General features: G+C 40.0%; 1 protein-coding gene across 4 annotated transcripts in view; it reads left to right on the top strand.

Annotated features, from left to right (window-relative positions):
- Positions 1-311: 311 nt before the first annotated feature.
- The window catches only part of npdc1b (neural proliferation, differentiation and control, 1b), a 51480-nt gene continuing 31249 nt past the window's right edge, over positions 312-20542 (top strand). For 3 of the 4 annotated variants that reach the window (XM_034871932.1, XM_034871930.1, XM_034871931.1), the window contains exon 1: positions 314-732. In XM_034871932.1, the coding sequence (XP_034727823.1) occupies positions 663-732 (70 nt within the window). In that variant the 5' untranslated portion in view covers positions 314-662. Of the gene's footprint in view, positions 733-20542 lie in introns of all 4 variants that reach the window. The other variant, XM_034871933.1, reaches the window with a different exon arrangement.

Below are 20542 nucleotides of genomic sequence, written 5' to 3'. Positions count from 1 at the left end.
GCAAGGATACAGCAGAAAAAGAGTACAAGGAGGTCAAATACTACTTTATTGAGGGTTAGGTAGAAGACTGCTATGGTCAAAGGGATAAAGAGAAAACAGCTCTCAGTGATATATTATTATTATTGATGTATAATGAGTAAGCAGCAAAATATACCATAGGAAATCTGCGGCGTGAAGGGGGGAATTTAGAGTAAATTAGTTCTGTTTAGTGCTGTGTAGACGACCACTCGGGTTTGGTTTTACTGGCGGTAATTCATTTGATCTTTAGCAGCACCTGAAGGCAGCACAGAGGGAGCGTAGCGTGTTGACGTCACACCTACGTGCCTCTGCTGTAGCTCAGCAAAAGTAACCACAAGAATCAGAGACGGTTTAACGGTGTGCATCCATGTTGCACGTAGCTACTAGGTGGAGAGCAGACACCCTGCGGCAAACACACTAAAGGGGCCGAATTACCACTGCTTTCTGCATTCTCTCCTAAATTATTTTGGTTTCCATACAGTTGTTATTATTTTTACTAGTACCGTCTTACTTCAGCACCAGGGGGATGGGGGAATGATTAGCACCGAGTCTCGTCCGCCGCCGACGCCGCCTCCTCCTCCTCCTCCTGCTTCTCCTTCGGTAGCTCCCCGTGTCCCCGGTCAGTTGTCGAAGCTCTACCTAGGATGTGGGCCCCGCTGCTCGACCAGGCTGCGGTGTTTGCGGCCCTGTTGGCGCTGAGCACCTGCTTGACAGGTAAGAAGCAGCTGCCTTCTGCCATTCATACAGAGGCTTGTGTTGTGAAGCAGCAATGGGCCTCCAGGACTGTCATACACCACTCTTCACCCTTACCGTTTCTAATATGCACGGTGCTCCATCCACAAATAATGATAATTTACTGTAATAAAGTATTGTACAGTATCTCTGTGATGCTTTATCAGGAGTTTATAGTGACTTTAGTACTCATTCATCCTCTGTGGCATGGCTGTATTTTATAGGCTTGGTGTCTGTATAATCTTAGGCACCTTCAGTGTGTCTATGCCACCTGATTGGTTATCCTATGGTTATACAATGTATTTCAGTGGGGTTAGTCTGTTAATGGTAATCAACACAGTGAGTGACCAATACTGACCTATCATGCACGATTGTACTTTTTTTTAATCTCTTGTAATGAGTAGAAAGAAAGGTAGAGTAAGGTTGAAGGTAAAATGTTGCCAAATTTGAATGTGATTGAATTTGTTACAGGATTTAGAACTGTATTGATTTGGCAATACATGAAATTGTCAGAGAATAATAAATCTAACAAAACAAGTAATTTAAAGACAGCAACTTAATTAAAACTTAAACAGATATTTAATGAATTGAGAAAATAATCAGCAGATTATTGATTATAAAATAGTTGAAGCCTATAATTATTTTTATTATTTTTCAACAAAGAGGCTAAATAAATTAAAATTAATGTATCTAATGATGTATTAAAATTGAGGTTGAAAATAAGTTTTTTTTTTTTGCTGTGCTATGTATAGGGTAGATTATATTAACTCACTGAAGTGTGCTAATGTTCACTCATATGGTGAGATGTCTTGCGTTTATTTTTTTCTAATGTTATGGTACCTTCTAGCCTTATTAGTGTTGAAAGGTTTAGTCGATTCATTTATTAGTAAAACCCTTCTTTTCAGCTCCTCAAATGTTTTATATCATTATAAACGGAATATCTTTGGTGATTGTGACTGACTGGAAAAATATCTAATTTTAAAGACTGTACTTTGTGCTTTCCATTTTCAGTACTTTGTGACTTTATAGAATAAACGATTAACCGTGAATTGAACAAATAACTGATGTATTAATCTAAGGCTGCAAGGCTGCAACTAACAATTAATATATTTTAAATCTGCCAGTTATATTCTTAAATAATCAATTCAATTGTTTAGTCCGTAAAATGTCAGAAAATAGTGAAATAGTTCTTCCTGCAAATCCATGTAAAAAATAATTTTGTTTTATATCCATACTTCATACGTACATTCCAAAACACAGTTGAAGATCATTGAGAGCTGACAATGAGGTTGAGTGGCATTACATTTACATTCAGACCCGTTGCCAGCCTTTTTTGTACTGAATTTTGTGAATATCTTGAAACTAATAGTGAATAGTGTGTTTACCGTGATGAGAAAAAGGACTACCATAATGCTTCAGTATACAGTAGGTTAATATGATTCTGGGTTTAATCACAGCCAATAATGCTATGCTATGAAAATGTCCTTGTAGAAACATTTTGCGCACTTTAAAATACAGAATGCTAAGTCTGATTGTAGGAAATACTCAAGTTCCAAAGATATAGATATATTGGTGATTTTTAAATTATAATTATTTATATATATATATATATATATATATATATATATATATATATATATATTGAGGATTCAGTGCCAGCAAAATGGATCGGGCAATATGTTTTCAGGCTGTGTTCTTGGGTATACTGGGATGTCATAGTCTTAGCTATCATAGCAGAGGTGTTGGCTGTGTTCTGGTTGTCGTCAGAAACACGTTCCTGCTGTCAGAGCTGAAGAGCTCTCCGTCATTGACCTAAACTGAATTGAAACATTAGCGACCCCATGTAATGTTACACAATTTATGCTAAGATTCATACACACCCCTCCATTATTTTATTCAGCATGAAAACAGCAGTGCTGTAACATCAGTTGTATCAATGAAACAACCACAAATTTAAGTGAATGTACTCCTCTTGATAGCCCACCACAAATCCATCATCAGTCTCCACTGGAACAGGGATACATTCTTTGATAGAGGGTGACACATCCTGATCATTAACTGACAGGCAAAGCTTCTGAAAACAATGTTCCATTCTGGGCTGGGCAATATGGCCAACATCTATCTATATTCCATACATTAAAGGTAGGGGTTGAACGGTACACGGAAGTCACGATTTGGTTTGTACCTTGGTTCAGACATCACGGTTCAGTATAATTTCGGTACAATGGAGGGAAAAGCAAGACAAAAATGCAGAAGGAATTTTTTTTTAAATTATTTGTCTCAGTCTGTACCACCCAGTGTCTTACAGTCTTTCCCCTGAGCTAGCTGTAACAGCCTGAAGTGTGTAAAGTAAGATGTAAACAGTAAACAATAAGTACCCCACATCATCTTCAGACTCCATCTGTAATTTGTAAACAAAATAAGACCATCATCTATAAAACTGAAATACAACATCTCTGTTCTCTGCAAAGACAAACTAAATTACCTGATTGATGCCAGGTTAATACGACGTCTCCCGGCCATTTTTCACTGCGGAAAGCTGCTCCCTGCCTGGATAAACCTAATATAGTTAGCCTTTTGATTTAAGATCACAAGTTTTCCCAAACTTGCGATCTTAAAGAGGCCGGCAGGTCCTCAAACTCTTTGCCACCACTCACCATACTCATCCTTAGTGCTGCTATCTCTGACTCACTAAAACTGCATACATAGGCAGAGCTTGGCTACATACAGTGCGCCATTCAGAATTAAGGGGGGGGGCTGCAGATTAGGTGTCCCTGAAGAACCCGCGTATCTAACAGTAGTTCCGCATTACTTTAGTTCCACATTACGTTAATTAATTTGCACTCAAGTTTTATTTACTTTGTGGCTAGGATAGCTCAGTTGGTAAAGAGGGTGCACATAGAGGTTTACTCCTCAACGCAGCGGGTTCAACTCCGACCTACGGCCCTTTGCTGCACGTCCTTCCCTCTCTCTCCTCTTTCATGTCTTCAGCTGTCCTTTGAAATTAAAGGCCTAAAAGTACCCAAAAAATATTTAAAAAAAAAAGAAGAAGTTGTATTTATTTTTATACCTTGTATTTTCCATGTAAATTCATGCACCAAACCGTGACACCTGTACCATTTCGGTTTAGTACAAAGACATGTACCGTTCCAACCCTAATTATAGGTCATTATATATCTTGATAGGGATATACAGTGAGAAAATAAGTATTTTAACACCCTGCTATTTTGCAAGTTCTCCCACTTAGAAATCATGGAGGGGTCTGAAATTGTCATTGTAGGTGCATGTCCACTGTGAGAGACATAATCTAAAAAAAAAAAATCCAGAAATCACAATGTATGATTTTTTTGAACTCTTTATTTGTATGATACAGCTGCAAATAAGTATTTAAACACCTGAGAAAATCAATGTTAATATTTGGTACAGTAGCCTTTGTTTGCAATTAGAGGTCAAACGTTTCCTGTAGTTTTTCACCAGGTTCGCAAACACTGCAGAAAGGATTTTGGCTCACTCCTCCACACAGATCTTCTCTAGATCAGTCAGGTTTCTGGGCTGTCGCTGAGAAATACGGAGTTTGAGCTCCCTCCAAAGATTCTCTATTGGGTTTAGGTCTGGAGACTGGCTAGGCCAGGCCAAGACCTTGATATGCTTCTTACAGAGCCACTCCTTGGTTCTCCTGGCTGTGTGCTTTGGGTCATTGTCATGTTGCCCACCCTCAACCCATCTTCAATGCTCTAACTGAGGGAAGGAAATTGATCCCCAAAATCTCGCAATACATGGCATTCTCTCCTATCAATACAGTGCAGTCGCCCTGTCCCATGTGCAGATAAACACCCCCAAAGCATGATGCTACCACCCCCATGCTTCACAGTAGGGATTGTGTTCTTGGGAGGTTACTCATCATTCTTCTTCCTCCAAAAACGGTTAATGGAATTATGACCAAAAAGTTCTATTTGGGTCTCATCTGACCACATGACTTTCTGACTCCTTTCTATGACTCCTCTGGATCATCCAAATGGTCATTGGCAAACTTAAGACGGGCCTTGACATGTGCTGGTTTAAGCAGGGGAACCTTCCCTGCCATGCATGATTTTAAACCATGACGTATTAGTGTATCACCAACAGTAACCTTGGAAACGGTGGTCCCAGCTCTTTTCAGGTCATTGACCAGCTCCTCCCGTGTAGTTCTGGGCTGATTTCTCCCCTTTCTTAGGGTCATTGAGGCCCCACGAGTTGGGATCTAGCATGGAGCCCCAGTCCAAGGGAGGCTGACAGTCATGTTTAGCTTCTTCCATTTTCTAATGATTGCTCCAACAGTGGACCTTTTTTCACCAAGCTGGCAGTTTCCCCATAGCCCGTTCCAGCCTTGTGGAGGTGTACAATTTTTTCTCTGGTGTCTTTGGACAGCTCTTTGGTCTTGGCCATGTTAGTAGTTGGATTCTTACAGATTGTTTGGGGTGGACAGGTGTCTTTATGCAGCTAATGACCTCAAACAGGTGCATCTAATTTAGGATAATAAATGGAGTGGAGGTGGATATTTTGAAGGCAGACTAACAGGTCTTTGAGGGTCGGAGCTGTAGCTGATAGACAGGTGTTCAAACACTTATTTGCAGCTGTATCATACAAATAAATAGTTAAAAATTCATACATTGTGATTTCGGGATTTTTTTGATTTTTTTTTTTAGAAAATGTCACAGCACCTACAATGACAATTTCAGAACCCTCCATGATTTCTAAGTGGGATAACTTGCAAAATTTCAAGGTGTTCAAATACTTATTTTCCTCACTGTAATTGACGCCTAGCATGTTTTCTGGTAATTCAATAAATAAATAAATACTACGGCTGTCAAAATAAACGCGATAATGACGAGTTAAAGCAAATTCCCTGTTAATGCCACACAATCTTTGGATGTGCGATTAACGCCAGTTTGATAATTCATATCAACAACCACCATCCGGAAGTTCACAAATAATATGAGCAAGCCACTAGCAAGCAGCCTAAACATACAGAGCAGCAGCTGCAGCCCAGGTTTAGGTTTAGCCCATGGACTAATACAAAAAAGGTTTAGCCACAGAGCAAGCGACAACTTCAGCTCAAGCTCAGTAAGGCTGGCTCCAAAATACAATGTTCAAGTTCTTACCCAGCTTAACACAATTGATATCACTAAGAGCAAATGACAATTGGGGGGGCACACACAGGGGGCCAATCAGACTACAGGGCACCCCTTTAGATTTTTGTAAATGTTAGGCAAGCTACTTGGAAAACTTATTGAGCTAACCTACCAGTTATCCTACATTAAAGTAACTTACAATGCTCACTAAACTGAAGCTAACATTAGTATTGTATGTGCAAACGCTTGTAGTGATGTAAGATGTTACAGTGTCAGTTAGTTCATCCACATCTGTAGCTGCAATACATCTTACTACACTGTCTCAACAGTCAGTCAGAATGGAAAACTCCCACAGCAGGCCAGCTCTCCAGAGCTGCAATGATGTAGCCAGTCGATTTTGATTCTGACATGTTATTGAGACATGAAGCATTAGCTAGCATTAGTGTCAGTTAAAATAATACTCCCCAACGATTTATAACAGTTAGTGCTTGACATAGTTATAATTTATAGAAAATAGTTTAATTTCAACTCTGTTCAGGACGAATGGTACATTATTTTAATAAATGCAAGGATAGCAATAGTTTGGTGTGGTTTTAGCTCTTTTTTTGTCTTATGTTCTGGAAATGAAATGAGTGCAGCTACTTCTCCTGAGAAACAAAATATCTGTGTGGTCTATACTGTGTGTGAAAAACAGGGCAGCATATTGTCCCAGTGCATTCTGCTTTCCATCATGCAGTTGTAAAGCTTTGCATAGATTACGCACTGCTGTTGTAGTCTCCAAGGGCAGGCCACTTTGTGTATGAATGAGGTGTACAGTTTGATGGCAGTGGTGGCATTATTCATAGTGCAGCAAGGGTCATTACAAGAACACATGCCCCATATTACTGTTAAACTAGTTTTATAGCAAAAAGTACTATACCTTACAGAATCATTTCATTAAATATAAAATCAAATGTATTAAATATATATGCCTCTTTTTAAATAATTTAAATTCTTTAAAAAAAATAGTAAATAGCTGGGAATTAGCTGGTTACAATTCTCCAAATGCAAACTCTTATTTTTTCAGCACTTACAGCTATGGCATTGTGGGAAAGATTAACAAATCACTAATTTTATGCCCTGACCACAGTTTTAAATTATTTTAAAAAAGATACGCTACATGGTATCAAGTGTGAAATAACTCCCATATTTTGGGTGAATTTGCCAACCTAAGGCCATATGGTAATTTCTTTGGTCAAAATAAAATAATTGATTTAAAATGTAATAACACTAACTTATTTCACCATTGGGAACGAACTGTGTTCGTAATCTTCCATCACATTTAAGCCATTGACAAATAAGTTGCTACAAAGCTAATTAAGACTATTGGCTCCACACACCTCTCTCTGGATTTCTCAGTAGGAATATGTTCAGAAGATTGTGTCGTCGGGCAATTTTCGCGGGCAGAAACTCGAGTGAAGATAATTACTTTTTCTGAAGAGTCCAACATGATCATGTTTTTTTAATCCTCTGTGTTCCCCTTGGCTAATATAAACTGTATGGAAAAGGGCTGGGGTCTGTGCCCTAACATGGAAGGCTTGTATCTTATGGATGCGCCGACAGTTTGGTTGCCATTACTTAAAATTCCTCATAGGGGGGACATAAACTACGCACAATAGCTTTAATCACAAAAAACAAAAAAGCCCTAGATGGAAGAAGAGTACTTTACAAAAACAGTGTGAGTTTCTACACCTGCAAAAAGCCACCAGATCCTGGAAGAGTTAACTGTATCAAAGTTTTTTCCCATTCATATCTGTTTGTGTATAATAATAATAATGCATACTTAATTAATCCCGCAAGGGGAAATCACAATGTTGTTATTACACACATTACACAAAGGCCTGAATTACACACACATGCTCAGAACCTATACATGCACTAGCTGAGAGATGCCAGAGTGAAGGGGCTAAACATAGAAAGGCGCCCTGAGCAATTGGGGGTTTGGTGCCTTGCTCAAGAGCACCTTGGCAGTGCCCAGGAGGTGAACTGGCACCTCTCCAGCTACCAGTCTACCACCATACTTTGGTCCGTATTAGGACTTGAACCAGCAACCCTTCAATTCCCAACCCAACTCCCTATTGGTTCTAATTGAGCTCTGATTGGCTCTAATTGAGACATAAGGAGGAGGAGTCTGGACATGTAGCTCATTTTTCATGTTATTTTACTCTTCCATTGTTTGTTATACTGGATGTTCTTACGCCGTCAAAAGTATGCTGGACATTGAACAGAATATTGATCCTGAATATAACTTTTACAATAACATAAATACTGACTGTGGTTATTACAAAGGGCAACAATTCATCAATAATATTAAACATAAATACGGCATTACTTTCATTCATTTTAACAGCAGAGGTCTGTATTCAATTAAGGTGTATAAATTGTGATTTAATGGAGTGTATCTCAATTAATAATCATACAAAATTGTGGCTAATTCAGGAACAATATTGCTCTCATATTTAGTTTTCACACTGTGCTCTCTCTCTCTCTGTATACTTTCTTTACTTTTTTATTTTATTCTATTTTATTTCGGCTATATCTTATTTGTATTTTTAATGATCTTAATCTGTATTTTTATTTTTAACCAAAAGCCCTTCTAGGGACAAGTGTTGTGAATAATCTTCAGCTAAAAACACCAGAAAACCAGTCAGTAAAAACAAACAACTTGGGACACGCTGTTGTACACGCTGATTCAGAGCACCCCAAACATGCTCAAAAGGTGACATGTCTTGTGAATGTGCTGGCCATGCAAGAACTGGGATGTTTTCAGCTTCCAAGAATTATGTACAGCTCATTGCAACATGGGGCCGTGCATTATCATGCTGCAACAAGAGGTGATGGTCATGGATGAATGGCACAGCAATGAGCCCCAGGATCTGTGACGGAGCGCATGGCTGCCATATATATAATATTCCATGAATGTCTAGCTTTATAGCTAGAGGAATTTTGGCTGTGTTAAGCCTTGAGTGTCTACTCACCTTAGCCACCCCTGCATTGTACGGTGTAGGAATGTTCCAATTAGAGGTGCAAGCTGCAGGTCTATATGATCTAGCAGGGTAAACTGCAGGTGTATATAATCTAGCTGCTTCTTTTGCTTAGGGAGACAGCTTGAGGAAACATATGAGGGAGCAGGTCTGTTAGATGCCCTCAGTGTAGTGTCTTGATTTAAGGTCAATTAAGTGAACATTTGTATTTTTAAATTAAGGTAAATGACCTCCCAGTCAATTACCTTCACTTTCTTGGAAGTGTGTCTTCTTCCCATAAGTTTGTTAATTGTTGTGTTATAAATACAACACTCTTGTTTTTGCCCACATTTTAATGAGCTGAACTCACTCATATTTTGTTTTTAAGATAATTATTTGGCATTTTAGGTCTTTATTTTTGACAGGACAGCTTAGAAATGAAAGGGGAAAGACATGCAGCAAAGGGCCGCAGGTTGGAATCAAACCCGCTGCCACTGCGTAGAGGACTGAGCCTCTATAAATGGATGCATGCTCTACCAGGTGAGCTAACCAGGCGCCCCTTCTTTTATATTTTAAACTTCCTACAATAAAAACTGTGCACTAAAACAAGATAGCAATAAAAAGAAATAATTTAAAAAGAAGACTGGATGTCCTAGGGACTTCAAAATGCCTGTAAAAAAAGAATACTACTAAGAAGCAGAAGCAGGAAAGAAGCAGAGTTTAAGTATAAGAAATATAAACTAATATAATGAGGGTATGGAAGAAGGATTATTATAATATAATTCTAGAGAATAACAAATTATGTGAAAGGAATATGGAATACTATAAATTAACGTATTAGAAAAGAAAAAACTAATTAAAATTATCCAGAACATGTCATGGACAATGACAAGATACAAATATGAATTACATCGTTGATAGATTTAACAATTTCTTTGTTAATGTGGGCCATAAACTGGCTAAAGATATCAAAAGCACAGGGATGAAATACTCTGGGAAGGACCATGTGGAAAGAAACCCGAACTCAATCTTTTTTGGAACTGTAGAAAAAAGAGAAGTTATAGATTGTAGGGCTGCACGATTATGGCCAAAATGATAATCACGATTAATTTGATCAAAATTTTGATCGCGATTATTCTCACGATTATTTGTTGATTTTAATCAGTCCACAAATGTTATAATCACATAGGCTGTTTATAACTGCGAGAGGGAGTGTGATGGACGTACTCACAGAGAGATGGCTGACTTATTATGAACGGGTCCAGCACGCGCGCTGCATTTTTATTAACTATGATATTCTAGCCATGGGTCACATCTCTGGCCCACGTCCAGCAGCTCCGTCTCACACTGTTACTCTACAAATTGAAGTTAGTTGCATTCAATAACTTCTTATGTGTTCTTCGTCGTAGCGGCCGCGATAGCAGAGTTACCCGCGGAAACACTGGTACAAATACAGGTTTGCCTCTCATGCTTAACAAAATACAGCTGTGTTAATAACAGTTAAAACTGTAGACAAATGTCAGAAGTGTGGACTGGCGGCCGCTGTGTGGCGGGGCGCGGAGAGTAAGATGAGAGAGCGTAGAAAGATCCAACACAGGCTCGGCTTTACAGACAAAATTGGTCATATAACGCAAAATTAAATCATATTCATATAAACAGCATTGCAGCAGATGCGAGGACATAAGCACCGGTGCGTCCTAGAGGAGCTAACAGCTAACAGACGTTACTAGCACCGACTAGCACTGCCCAGCTAACAATTTTTGGTTCCCAGAACGTTCTGGAAACGTTCGTTTTTGGTTGTGGGAACGTTCCCTGAAAGTTTTTTTTGGTTGTAGTTTGGTTGTCTGTAGGTTAATTGGAAAGTTTTCTTAACGTTCCCGGAACGTTCGTTTTTGGTTACAGCGAACGTTCTCGGAACGTTCCCCTAACGTTCTCTAAAAGTTACAACCTTTAGAGAACGTTAGGCAAACGTTCCGAAAACGTTGCAACCTTTAGCGAACGTTAGGAGAACGTTCCCTTAACGTTGCAACCTTTAAAGAACGTTAGGGGAACGTTCCTTTAGCGTTGCAACCCTCAGCAAACGTTACGGAACGGTCTCTTAACGTTAGAGGAACGTTCGCTGTAACCATAAACAAACGTTCCCAGAACGTTAAGAAAACCTTCCAATTAACCTACAGACAACCAAACTACAACCAAAAAAAACCTTCAGGGAGCGTTCGCTGTAACCATAAACGAACGTTCCCAGAACGTTAAGAAAAGGTTAGATTCCCCTAACCTTTAAAACAAACCAACACCCGTACCATTTGTGTGTATGTACGGTATATATACACACATACAAAAGTTATATTAGTAGGAATGAATGAACAGGCAAACTTGATAGCACTTCAAGACTTTAATATTCAAACAACTGAAAAAAATACAAAACAAGATAAGGGTGTAGTGCAAGATGCATAAAGATGTGTTTGAAAAGTGTGTGCAAAATAAGTCACTAAAAAAATATATTCAATTCAATTCAATTTTATTTATAGTATCAATTCATAACAAGAGTTATCTCAAGACACTATACAGATAGACCACACTCCAGAATTTACAAGGACCCAACAGTTCTAGTAGTCTCCTCCAGAGCAAGCAACAGTGCGACAGTGGCGAGGAAAAACTTCCTTTTAGGCAGAAACCTCGGTCAGACCCAGGCTCTTGGTAGGCGGTGTCTGACGACCGGTTGGGGTTATCACCAATATATGTTAATGTGTTGTTGTAAAAATTAAAAAGGGGCTCCATGGGTTCACGCCTCAGTCCTTCTCAGCTGGCCTATAAAGAAATAAACAAAAGTTAGACATGTAATACTAAGTATGAACACATTAACAAAAGATTTTTTTTTGATGAACTTGACGCAGAAGAACTTCAATTTACCGTCTGTGTGGGGCCACTTTCAGAATTTACCCAATCAAATCCTCCGCTTCTGCAGCAGTCAGTGCAGGGAAGTTTTTCTGGCAGGCCGCTAGAGTAGAACTCAAAATGAAGATAAGTTATAAGTCAAATTAAAACCTCTTGTCAGCCTAGGTCCCAAGATGAAGTGGCAGCCCGTGGTAGGGTCACTAAAGACTCATCCTGCTCTGGGCAACCAGCTGGTTTCCTGCATGGCGTTGATACATATACAAATAAATTACATATGATTATTATATAAAATGAAGTTGATGGTTGCCTGCACATGCCATTACAAAATATGAACCTATTCTGTTATATTAGACAATTAGACAAAATATATATATATAAAAAAAACTTACATGCAGGTGGTGGAGAAAGTGTTATCTGCTGAGCTGAAAAAAGACAGGAAGAGACAAACATCAGAACAATCACATGATATGCAACATGTTGACTGTCAGTGGTTCCATGTTAAGAAATATGACTGGTTTCTTGTGTGCATGCATACATTTTAACTTCCAGACAGGGCCTCCAGACGCATGCTCCGTCCTGGACAGTGTATCTGGTCGTGCAACAGATTCTTCTGTAATACAGAGACCATATTATTTGTACTGATTGCAAAATATGTAATTTGAAATATGTGAAAAAATGTAGTCTATAATTAAGGTCTTACCATTGCTTGAAGAATCTGTCATGAACCTCCTTGGGCATCGGCGCTGCCTTTTTTGGACACTTGCTTCCTCTTCTGTCTCGATGCTGGACGTGTCCATCAGCCACCAACATATACTATAAAAAAACAAAATGCTGTTAGTTTTGTTGTTATACGTTATCTACTATGTGAACAACTTAATTGAGTCTTCTTACCTCTCATTTGCGTCTCCATGGCTGAGCCACCGCCCTGTTTTTGTGATGATGTTCTGCTGTTAAGAACAACAAAAAAGTTAAAGTTTCTCTTAAGTTCCTTGTCATGCAATTGTATTTAATGGGAAAATTCAAAGCCATTGTACAGGCTGGGTTCCTGTGTGGCGTTGACTCATCTAAAAAAATAAATAAAGATATGAATATTGGTCAGTTCATTTGTAGTAGGTTTCTTGCACATGCCATTGCAAAAGATGAACCTATGCTGTTACGTTTAGACAATCGGTAAAGCCAGTACTGCAGCTGTGTAGCATACACATATTACATCCCTTGCTGTATCCCTCACTCAGCTTGCTGATAACTGCCTGAACTGCAAGATGGCCGCAGGTCCACCTGCCTAAAAAGGACTTTGATTGTACTGGCTTTACTTATGTACTGTACACTACAACTAATTAAAAAAAAAGGACCGGAAAAAATGACCTTATTTGTAACAAAAACGCAAGCATGTTAAAACGATGACACAAAACATACAATGCGACAACGCAGACACGTCGTGCAAAGCAGCAAGCAAAGTGAAAGACGTAATCACTCCATCTAAAGCCCAACTCCGGCCTCGCCTTTTTGAATGGGAGGGCTAGGGGCCTTCTATGATAGCATCCAAATCAACATTTTTAAAACACTAAGAAGACTCGATACAGCATGAGACTTTACTCCAAGTCTCGCCTGGGGCTCAACACATGAACTCAGCATTGAGAACATGGTTTGTGTACAAACAGTTTACTAAAAAGAAAAGATTTGGAGCAGCTCACTGCATGACTAGCATAGCTAGCAAGATGGCGGACGACGTAGAAAACATAAGCTAAAGTAAGTTGTTTACTTCAGCCAAACTTTTATTTTTGGTCAACCTGATCCGAACCGGAATATAACAAAGCCGTACGAGGGAAATAGTTAAATGTTAAACCACAAACCCTCCCATTACAACACAACATCATTAAACTGTAAAGTACTTCGTTTACCTTTTCGTGAGCTTTCCAAGTCGTGCAGCATGGTCGGTCTGAGCGTGGTTTTGTCTTCTTCGCTTAACGCGGAATCGGTCGCCTCAGAGCAGAGGCTCCCCTACTGGGTAGGGGGTGGAACAATTCGGTTTGCAAACTAAATTAAAGAAGGGAATTTTCTTAGTTGTGAAAATCGTTCTATTGATAGATTCTTGTTTTTTAAGTATTTTAACTAATACAGTTATAAAAAAAATTCAAGGACAAACGTACTGTTTCAAGCTAAATTGATATCAGCCTTAAAATGAATAGATCTTGCTATGCAGTATATTTCACTTAGATTGTATAAGTACAATATTTTTTGGGTGAATTTAAATCGAGTGACAGCAAACCTTTGTGCTAATTCAAATACTCAGAACAACCAAAAGCAGCCAAAAATAACCAAGCGGGAACGTTGTGTGAAGGTACGGTGCAACCGCAGGGGAACGTTACGGTTGGTTGGTTTTCTTAACGTTTAGGGAACGTTATAACCAGGAGGAAACGTTCCCTAAACGTTAGTTTTTGGTTTGGTTCGAACTAACCTTTAGAGAACCAAAAACGTTCCCTAACGTTCCCTAAACGTTCTGTGTTAGTGGGGTGGTCACTGCTGCTGTGGTCAACACACACGGAACAATATGTTGCGTTTACTGGTAAACTGGTAAACCTCAAGACCAATGTATTACCGACTGCTATCTGTTGAGTTTTCCTCACGCTACTCTGTCTTCTGGGACTGTCTACATCTTGAAACTAAAATGCACGGGGTGCAGTGAACTACTCTGACTGGCTCAGGATCTGACGGTAGTAGCGGTAGATTGGCTTTGCAAAAAACCCGGAGCGTTCTATGAAATGACGCTTTCAAAAAAATAATCGCTCGATCACGCAAATTTGATTGTGGGAAGTCAAAATCGTGATCGCGATTAAAATTCTATTAATTGTGCAGCCCTAATAGATTGTGCAAGTAGAAGTATGAATAAACTTGACTTATATGATATTAATAAGTAGAGATGTTCCGATTCCGATACCAGTATCGGAAATGCCTCCGATACTGCCGAAAATGCTGGCATCGGTATCGGCGAGTACTGCAGTCCAGGTACCGATCCGATACCACATAAACTATTAGAAATGGGAATCTATTAACTGGTTAGCTCCGTTAACTGTGACACAGTTCTTCTTCGCCGCTCTTAAAATAGTTGCGCTGCTGTTTTAGAGGGGCGAAGAAGAATTGATAACCTAACGCCTCCTTAAAACAAGCTAACGTTAGCGCATCATGTTGGCAGTTTGGCAGTACTTTACAGTGGATGTTCCCACTGGTATGACAGCGACATGCAGTTTGCCAGGTTGTAAATATATCTCTGAAACTGCGCTACCCAAATTATACGAGACAGTTAGGGAACACGTTTCGTGTGTGCTGAAAGACGTGCATGCAGTCAGCTTTACCACGGACATTTGGCGCTCCGACGTGTGGCCCATGTCCTACACCGTCAACGTTAAGTGGGTGGACAGAGAGGAAAAATGTACCCCTCGTGCTTCACGCCACCGATTTCCAAGGGTCACTTACTGGCACATTAATTGCCGAAGCAATTGAGGGGATGCTAGTAAAGTGGAAAATCCCAAAGTCCAACGTTCATGTTGTTTTGCGCGACAACGCTAGCAACGAGAAGAAAGCCAAGGACGAGATGGATGTACTAAGTTTGCGGTGCTCCACACACACTCTCCAACTGGGGGTGCATGAAGGACTACTGTCACAGAGAAGTGTGAGTGATGCATTTTACAATATTGTGGCTGCACTTTAAATGTTTATACTGTTCTATTTAAAAATAAATGGCTTCCATTTGCTGTATTAATTCATGTTTTACAAAGTGTTAAATCTGAGCCAGGCCTTACCACAATGATGATAATATCACAGTCATGCATTTTTTTTTTTTTAAACACACTGGTGTCTGTACTCGGTATCGCCCAGGCAACCAGTGTCTACGTTCCTGTAGTGGTGACGAGAACATTTCTGACAAAAAAGCTAAAGGGGTTAATATTGATAGCTGGATCTAACTATCATCCCCAGCCACAGCACAGCTTTATTCTTCTCTGCACACTGGTGTCGGCTCAGATGTCTTCTGGTAACTAACAAAACACTGTGAGAAGTGAAGGGATGTTGTAGATACTCCCTGTGGGAAAACACAAGCAGCAAGGACTCTCAGTGAGAGAATTGTAAGTGTATAATAAAGGATAAACCCATCCAACCCATTTTCATTCACCTTTTGAAACTGACAGAAACAGTATTTTTTTTGCTTTAATTAATTGTATACATCAAAGGATTTAAGTGATGATACGAGGATGAGCAGATGATATAATCCTGGTTGTTTACTCTCTGATGATTGCTGATTGAAGGTAATTGTAAAATTACCATTATATTTAAAGATAATATTTATTTTGTATAGTACCTGTCATATAATAAATGTAAACATCGTAATAAAGCTTGGCTATCTGTAACCTAAAAGTTACAATATTTAAAAATAAAAAAAGTTACAATATGTAATACTGACAGCTAGTGTTTAACATCGTTACTGCAGACCAAATTCAAAATACTAGAGAGAGCCATCAGCCATTGCCCCCTCTTCCCAGACTTGGGATCAGGCAGGCTGAGACCGCAGCATCCAACAATATTGCTAGGCTCTTGTCTCACAAAGCCAGACATTTGTCCACAGCACAGTCGGGTAGCTAATGTTAGATGCTGGCTAATAAGTGTCGTAAAAGCCTGTGCTCACACAGAGCTCTGTCCCAAACTGACAGGCACACTTCTCCGGCTCAGAATTACTGTTGGAACTGCTAAAAACCCCACAACCTCGCCATGCTCTCCACCAGCCAGGCAGACAAACTTTCTTACCTTACAATCACGGTAAGAACCACTAAAAATACCACTATCTTGCCATCCTTTTCGACGCAACTAAAATACACACATTATTGGCTTAGAATTACAGAAAAAATCGCCAAACACACTGCTAAATCATGGTCCTCTTGTTCCAATTTACAGCCCCATCTCTTGGCTTAAAACAACTCACCTTTGTCTGCTGGGGGTGATAGAATGGTTGTATAGAGTATATCACGCTGCTCCTTAATGTCTCCTGATAGGGTATGTAACATTTGTTGGGCTGAAAATGTTGCTTTTGATGTTGATGAGGTGTTCTGCCTTATATGGTCTGCTCATGAATATTTAAATAAGCTGTGCGCTGATTGGTTGGTGTGCAACAGGACCAACAACACTCACTAAAACATCCAAGGTGGCGATAGCATGGAGACTTTAGCTGTTGAACGGTATCTGTTTGAGCCTGAATGAGAGGAAGGATCTGATGTAGAGGAGCAACCTGCCAGAATATTGGAAATGGCTCCTTCAGACTAGTAAGTTTGGTCATTTAGCATTTACTTGCATTTTTAACACATAGCCCAACATTAGCCATACTTGTGTAATACTCACACTTCAGTGTTGTAGCCTAAGAATAACTTTGTATTAGGCTTGTTTTTAGTATCGTAAGCTACATAAGTTATTAATCTGCACACGGACAAATATTTTACAACTTGTACGCTCGCAGTTTCAGTCAAGATGTCCAGTTGGCTGAAAAGTTAGTGGCCAGTTCATAGAACTGCTCACAACAACGTTACGTACATTATTTAACACGTAGTAGTAATATGTTATCTTACAACAGGACGTCCATTTAGCTGGACATGAGACTACTATTTCTGTTTGTATGCTACGTCTAAAGTATTATTACTACTCTCACCTGTGTCAGTAGGTCAAGTGTTATCTTGGAACTACTATACTTGTGATTAATACATCTGACTTTGAGATTAGTACCTTAATAACATGTAGCAATATGTAAAATTACAACTACGGTGCATCCATCTTACCTTGGCAGGTGTTCTTCAGGAAACTGTGCACAAATGCCCCGGGAGAGAGAAAATATATGTTGCCACTAAATACCTCAGGTAACTAAAACTAGATACATTAACTCAAGCTACTTTATGCTTTCTGCTCATTCAATATTATGAAATGACAACAAGCTCATTATGTTTGTTTTTCCAGGTCATGAAAAGAATGACCCAGATTCCTGAGGAGAACCTGTATGACTCACCATCCTGGCCTTCATCTGGTGTGCCTCAATATATATTCTTTGCTAAATGCAATGAATATTTACAGAGTTGACTATGGCCAGTTGAGAATCAGAGGGATGGAAAGGTGAGGCCAATTTGATACCACTTTTAGCAGTTCTGTAACAATACCCATTGATTATTGGTTCAGCATTATTACAAAAACACAATATTATCAAGACAACAACATGAAAAACTTTATTTAGTTTCAAAACAATTATCTGAAATCTAAAAGATAAAAAATGTGATTGTCCACCCTGTTCTCTTTGCAGGCAATGCAGACACATGGCTTATAGGACTTTTGTGAGCTGGTACTGGGGTTTTCTTGGTAGAAGTGTCCATGTTGTGATCCCCTTTTGTGTTGTGCTGCATATACGGAGGGAGTTTCTGGATGCTTCAGGGCAGTATGTCTGGTTCAGACCCACCTCGACTGAACAGTGACACATGTTCAGCAACAGCATCGTACGTGGAAGGCCTGTTTGTGAAAAGTCATTTTTAGCACCTACATTCAGATTTGTTGTTTTGTAGTGTGTGAAAAGTTATTTTTAATGCCTATACGATGCAATTTTTTTGTTTGGCTCTGTCTTCACTTGTTTGACGGTGTAACCTCCCCTTTTGGCCTTTGGGAACAGACGTCTGTACATTAGTTTCCCTTGGCTGTCTTCCATTGTGGCTGCAGGTACAACCTGAAACAAAAAACATAAATTTTGTAACATAACTGTATTACCTTTCACAAACACCAAGCAAAATAATCCAGTTAACTCACAGCAAAAGCAGTTGCTACACCTCTAAGCTGTGCCAAAACTGTACTCTAACCAGTGTTTTTACAAGTGCCTTACAGTTAAAGCATCTTAAAACTGAAAAGATTTGCGTTTATATGGCCGGCCATTAGCCTTGATGTCTCTAGACCATTGCTCATGTCTCCCTCCTTCACTGAACAAAACCAGTTTCTGCAGACAATTTGTCCCCCATTCACATGTGACTTGTTTTGTTGAATGACAAGCATCTAGCATTCAGTCATACCTGTTGTATACAGAAACATTCCTACCTGTTGTCCAAATTATTTTCACCAGCCTCCCCCACAAAAGAAAATGCAATTGATTGTAAGGGTTTTAATCTCGCGAGATCTCGTTTTGGAGCAAAGGGCAGAGTGTAGTATCTATTGGAGAGAGCAGAGCCAATGGTGTTGGGATATTCTTTAAAACCAGTGAGGTTGTTGTAATACGCAAAAGAGATATAATACCAGATAGACTACTCATGATTGATTTTTATTATAGAGGTAAAAAATACCGCGTTATCAACGTGTACACAATTGATAATTGACAATGAAAATGACATAGTCAGTCCCAACATTTATAAATTGCCGCAAGCAAGCAAGCTGAACCTCCGTAGTGAAGATGTCACACTGGTTGTCCATGGTGTCGGAGGAATGAAGGTGTCTGTTGCAACCAAGCGCTACCTCCTCAAGATTCGCATCAGCACCCCTAGAGGGACCCTAAAGTCTCACCAACTGGTCTGCTATGGACTAGACAAAATTGCAGAGGTGCACAGACATGTTCCACCTACCAAACTGCAGAAGATATTCCCTTATGTTCCCCTCAAAGAATTCATCAGACCCAGAGTAATCCAGCTTTTGATCAGCCATAAAGAAGGCCAGCTAGTGCCTCAAAAGGTCTGTTCTGTTGGTGACCTGGTGCTCTGGGACGGTCCACTCGGCAAGACAGTTGGGGGCACACATCCAGACCTCTTCGAAGAAGTTACCCTGACGGCTCATACATCAAAGACCCATTTTGCAAGATCTATGAGAACCGCAGCAGTCAAGTATCGAGAATTCACTATAGACCCAGCTTCCTGCAAGTATCCCGACAACCTCAAGACCCAGTCTAGTACAGCCACCAGCAACCAAGACTTTCTGAAGTGGTGGAGGTGGGACAGCATTGGTGCCGCCTGCCAACCAAGATGTGGGGGCTGTTGTTGTGGGAACTGCCAGCCAGGGGGTAAAGAAATGACGCTCGCAGAAGAAAGGGAGCTGGAGATTGTGAGAAATGGCCTAACATACACAACTGGGGATGACCACAGCACTAGACCACACTGGCATGCTAAGTATCCATGGGCAGAAGATCCAGCAACCCTGCCAAACAACAAGAAAGCAGTAGAAGCAACATTCCTCAGAACGGAGAAGAAGCTGTCGAAAGACCCTGGATGGAAAGCAGCCTACACAGCACAAGTCCATGAGATGGTGGACCGCGGAGCGGCAGTAAAGCTGTCCAGAGACATTCTGCAAAGTTGGCCTGGGCCAGTATGGTACATAAGCCATCTCATCGCGCCAAATCCACACTCCGTCTCTACTCCTGTCAGACTAGTGTGGAACAGCAGCCAAAAGTACAGAAGTCTCAGTCTGAATGACATCCTCATCAAAGGTCCTGATGTTCTTAACCCGATCAGAGCTGTCCTGCTGAGGTTCCGAACTGGTGTCCACGCCGTCCTTGGTGACATCCGCAAGATGTATAACTCTGTCTGGCTAGAAGTTCGAGAGGTCCACCTGCATAGATTCCTGTGGCGTGACAGTGAAGATGCTGAAATAGAACATTATGCTGTAACGAGAGTCAACATCAGGGACAAACCTGCTGGTTGCATAGCCCAAGTTGCCATGCGAGAGACTGCTAACCTACCTCTATTCAGTCGCTTCAAAGAAGAGAGACGCATACTGGAGGAAGATACCTATGTT

The sequence above is a fragment of the Etheostoma cragini genome, chromosome 5 (assembly GCF_013103735.1).
Source record: "Etheostoma cragini isolate CJK2018 chromosome 5, CSU_Ecrag_1.0, whole genome shotgun sequence".
Classification (NCBI taxonomy): Eukaryota; Metazoa; Chordata; class Actinopteri; order Perciformes; family Percidae; genus Etheostoma; species Etheostoma cragini.
The sequence above is the reverse complement of the archived record's forward strand: the minus strand, read 5'-3'. Positions and strand labels throughout refer to the sequence as shown.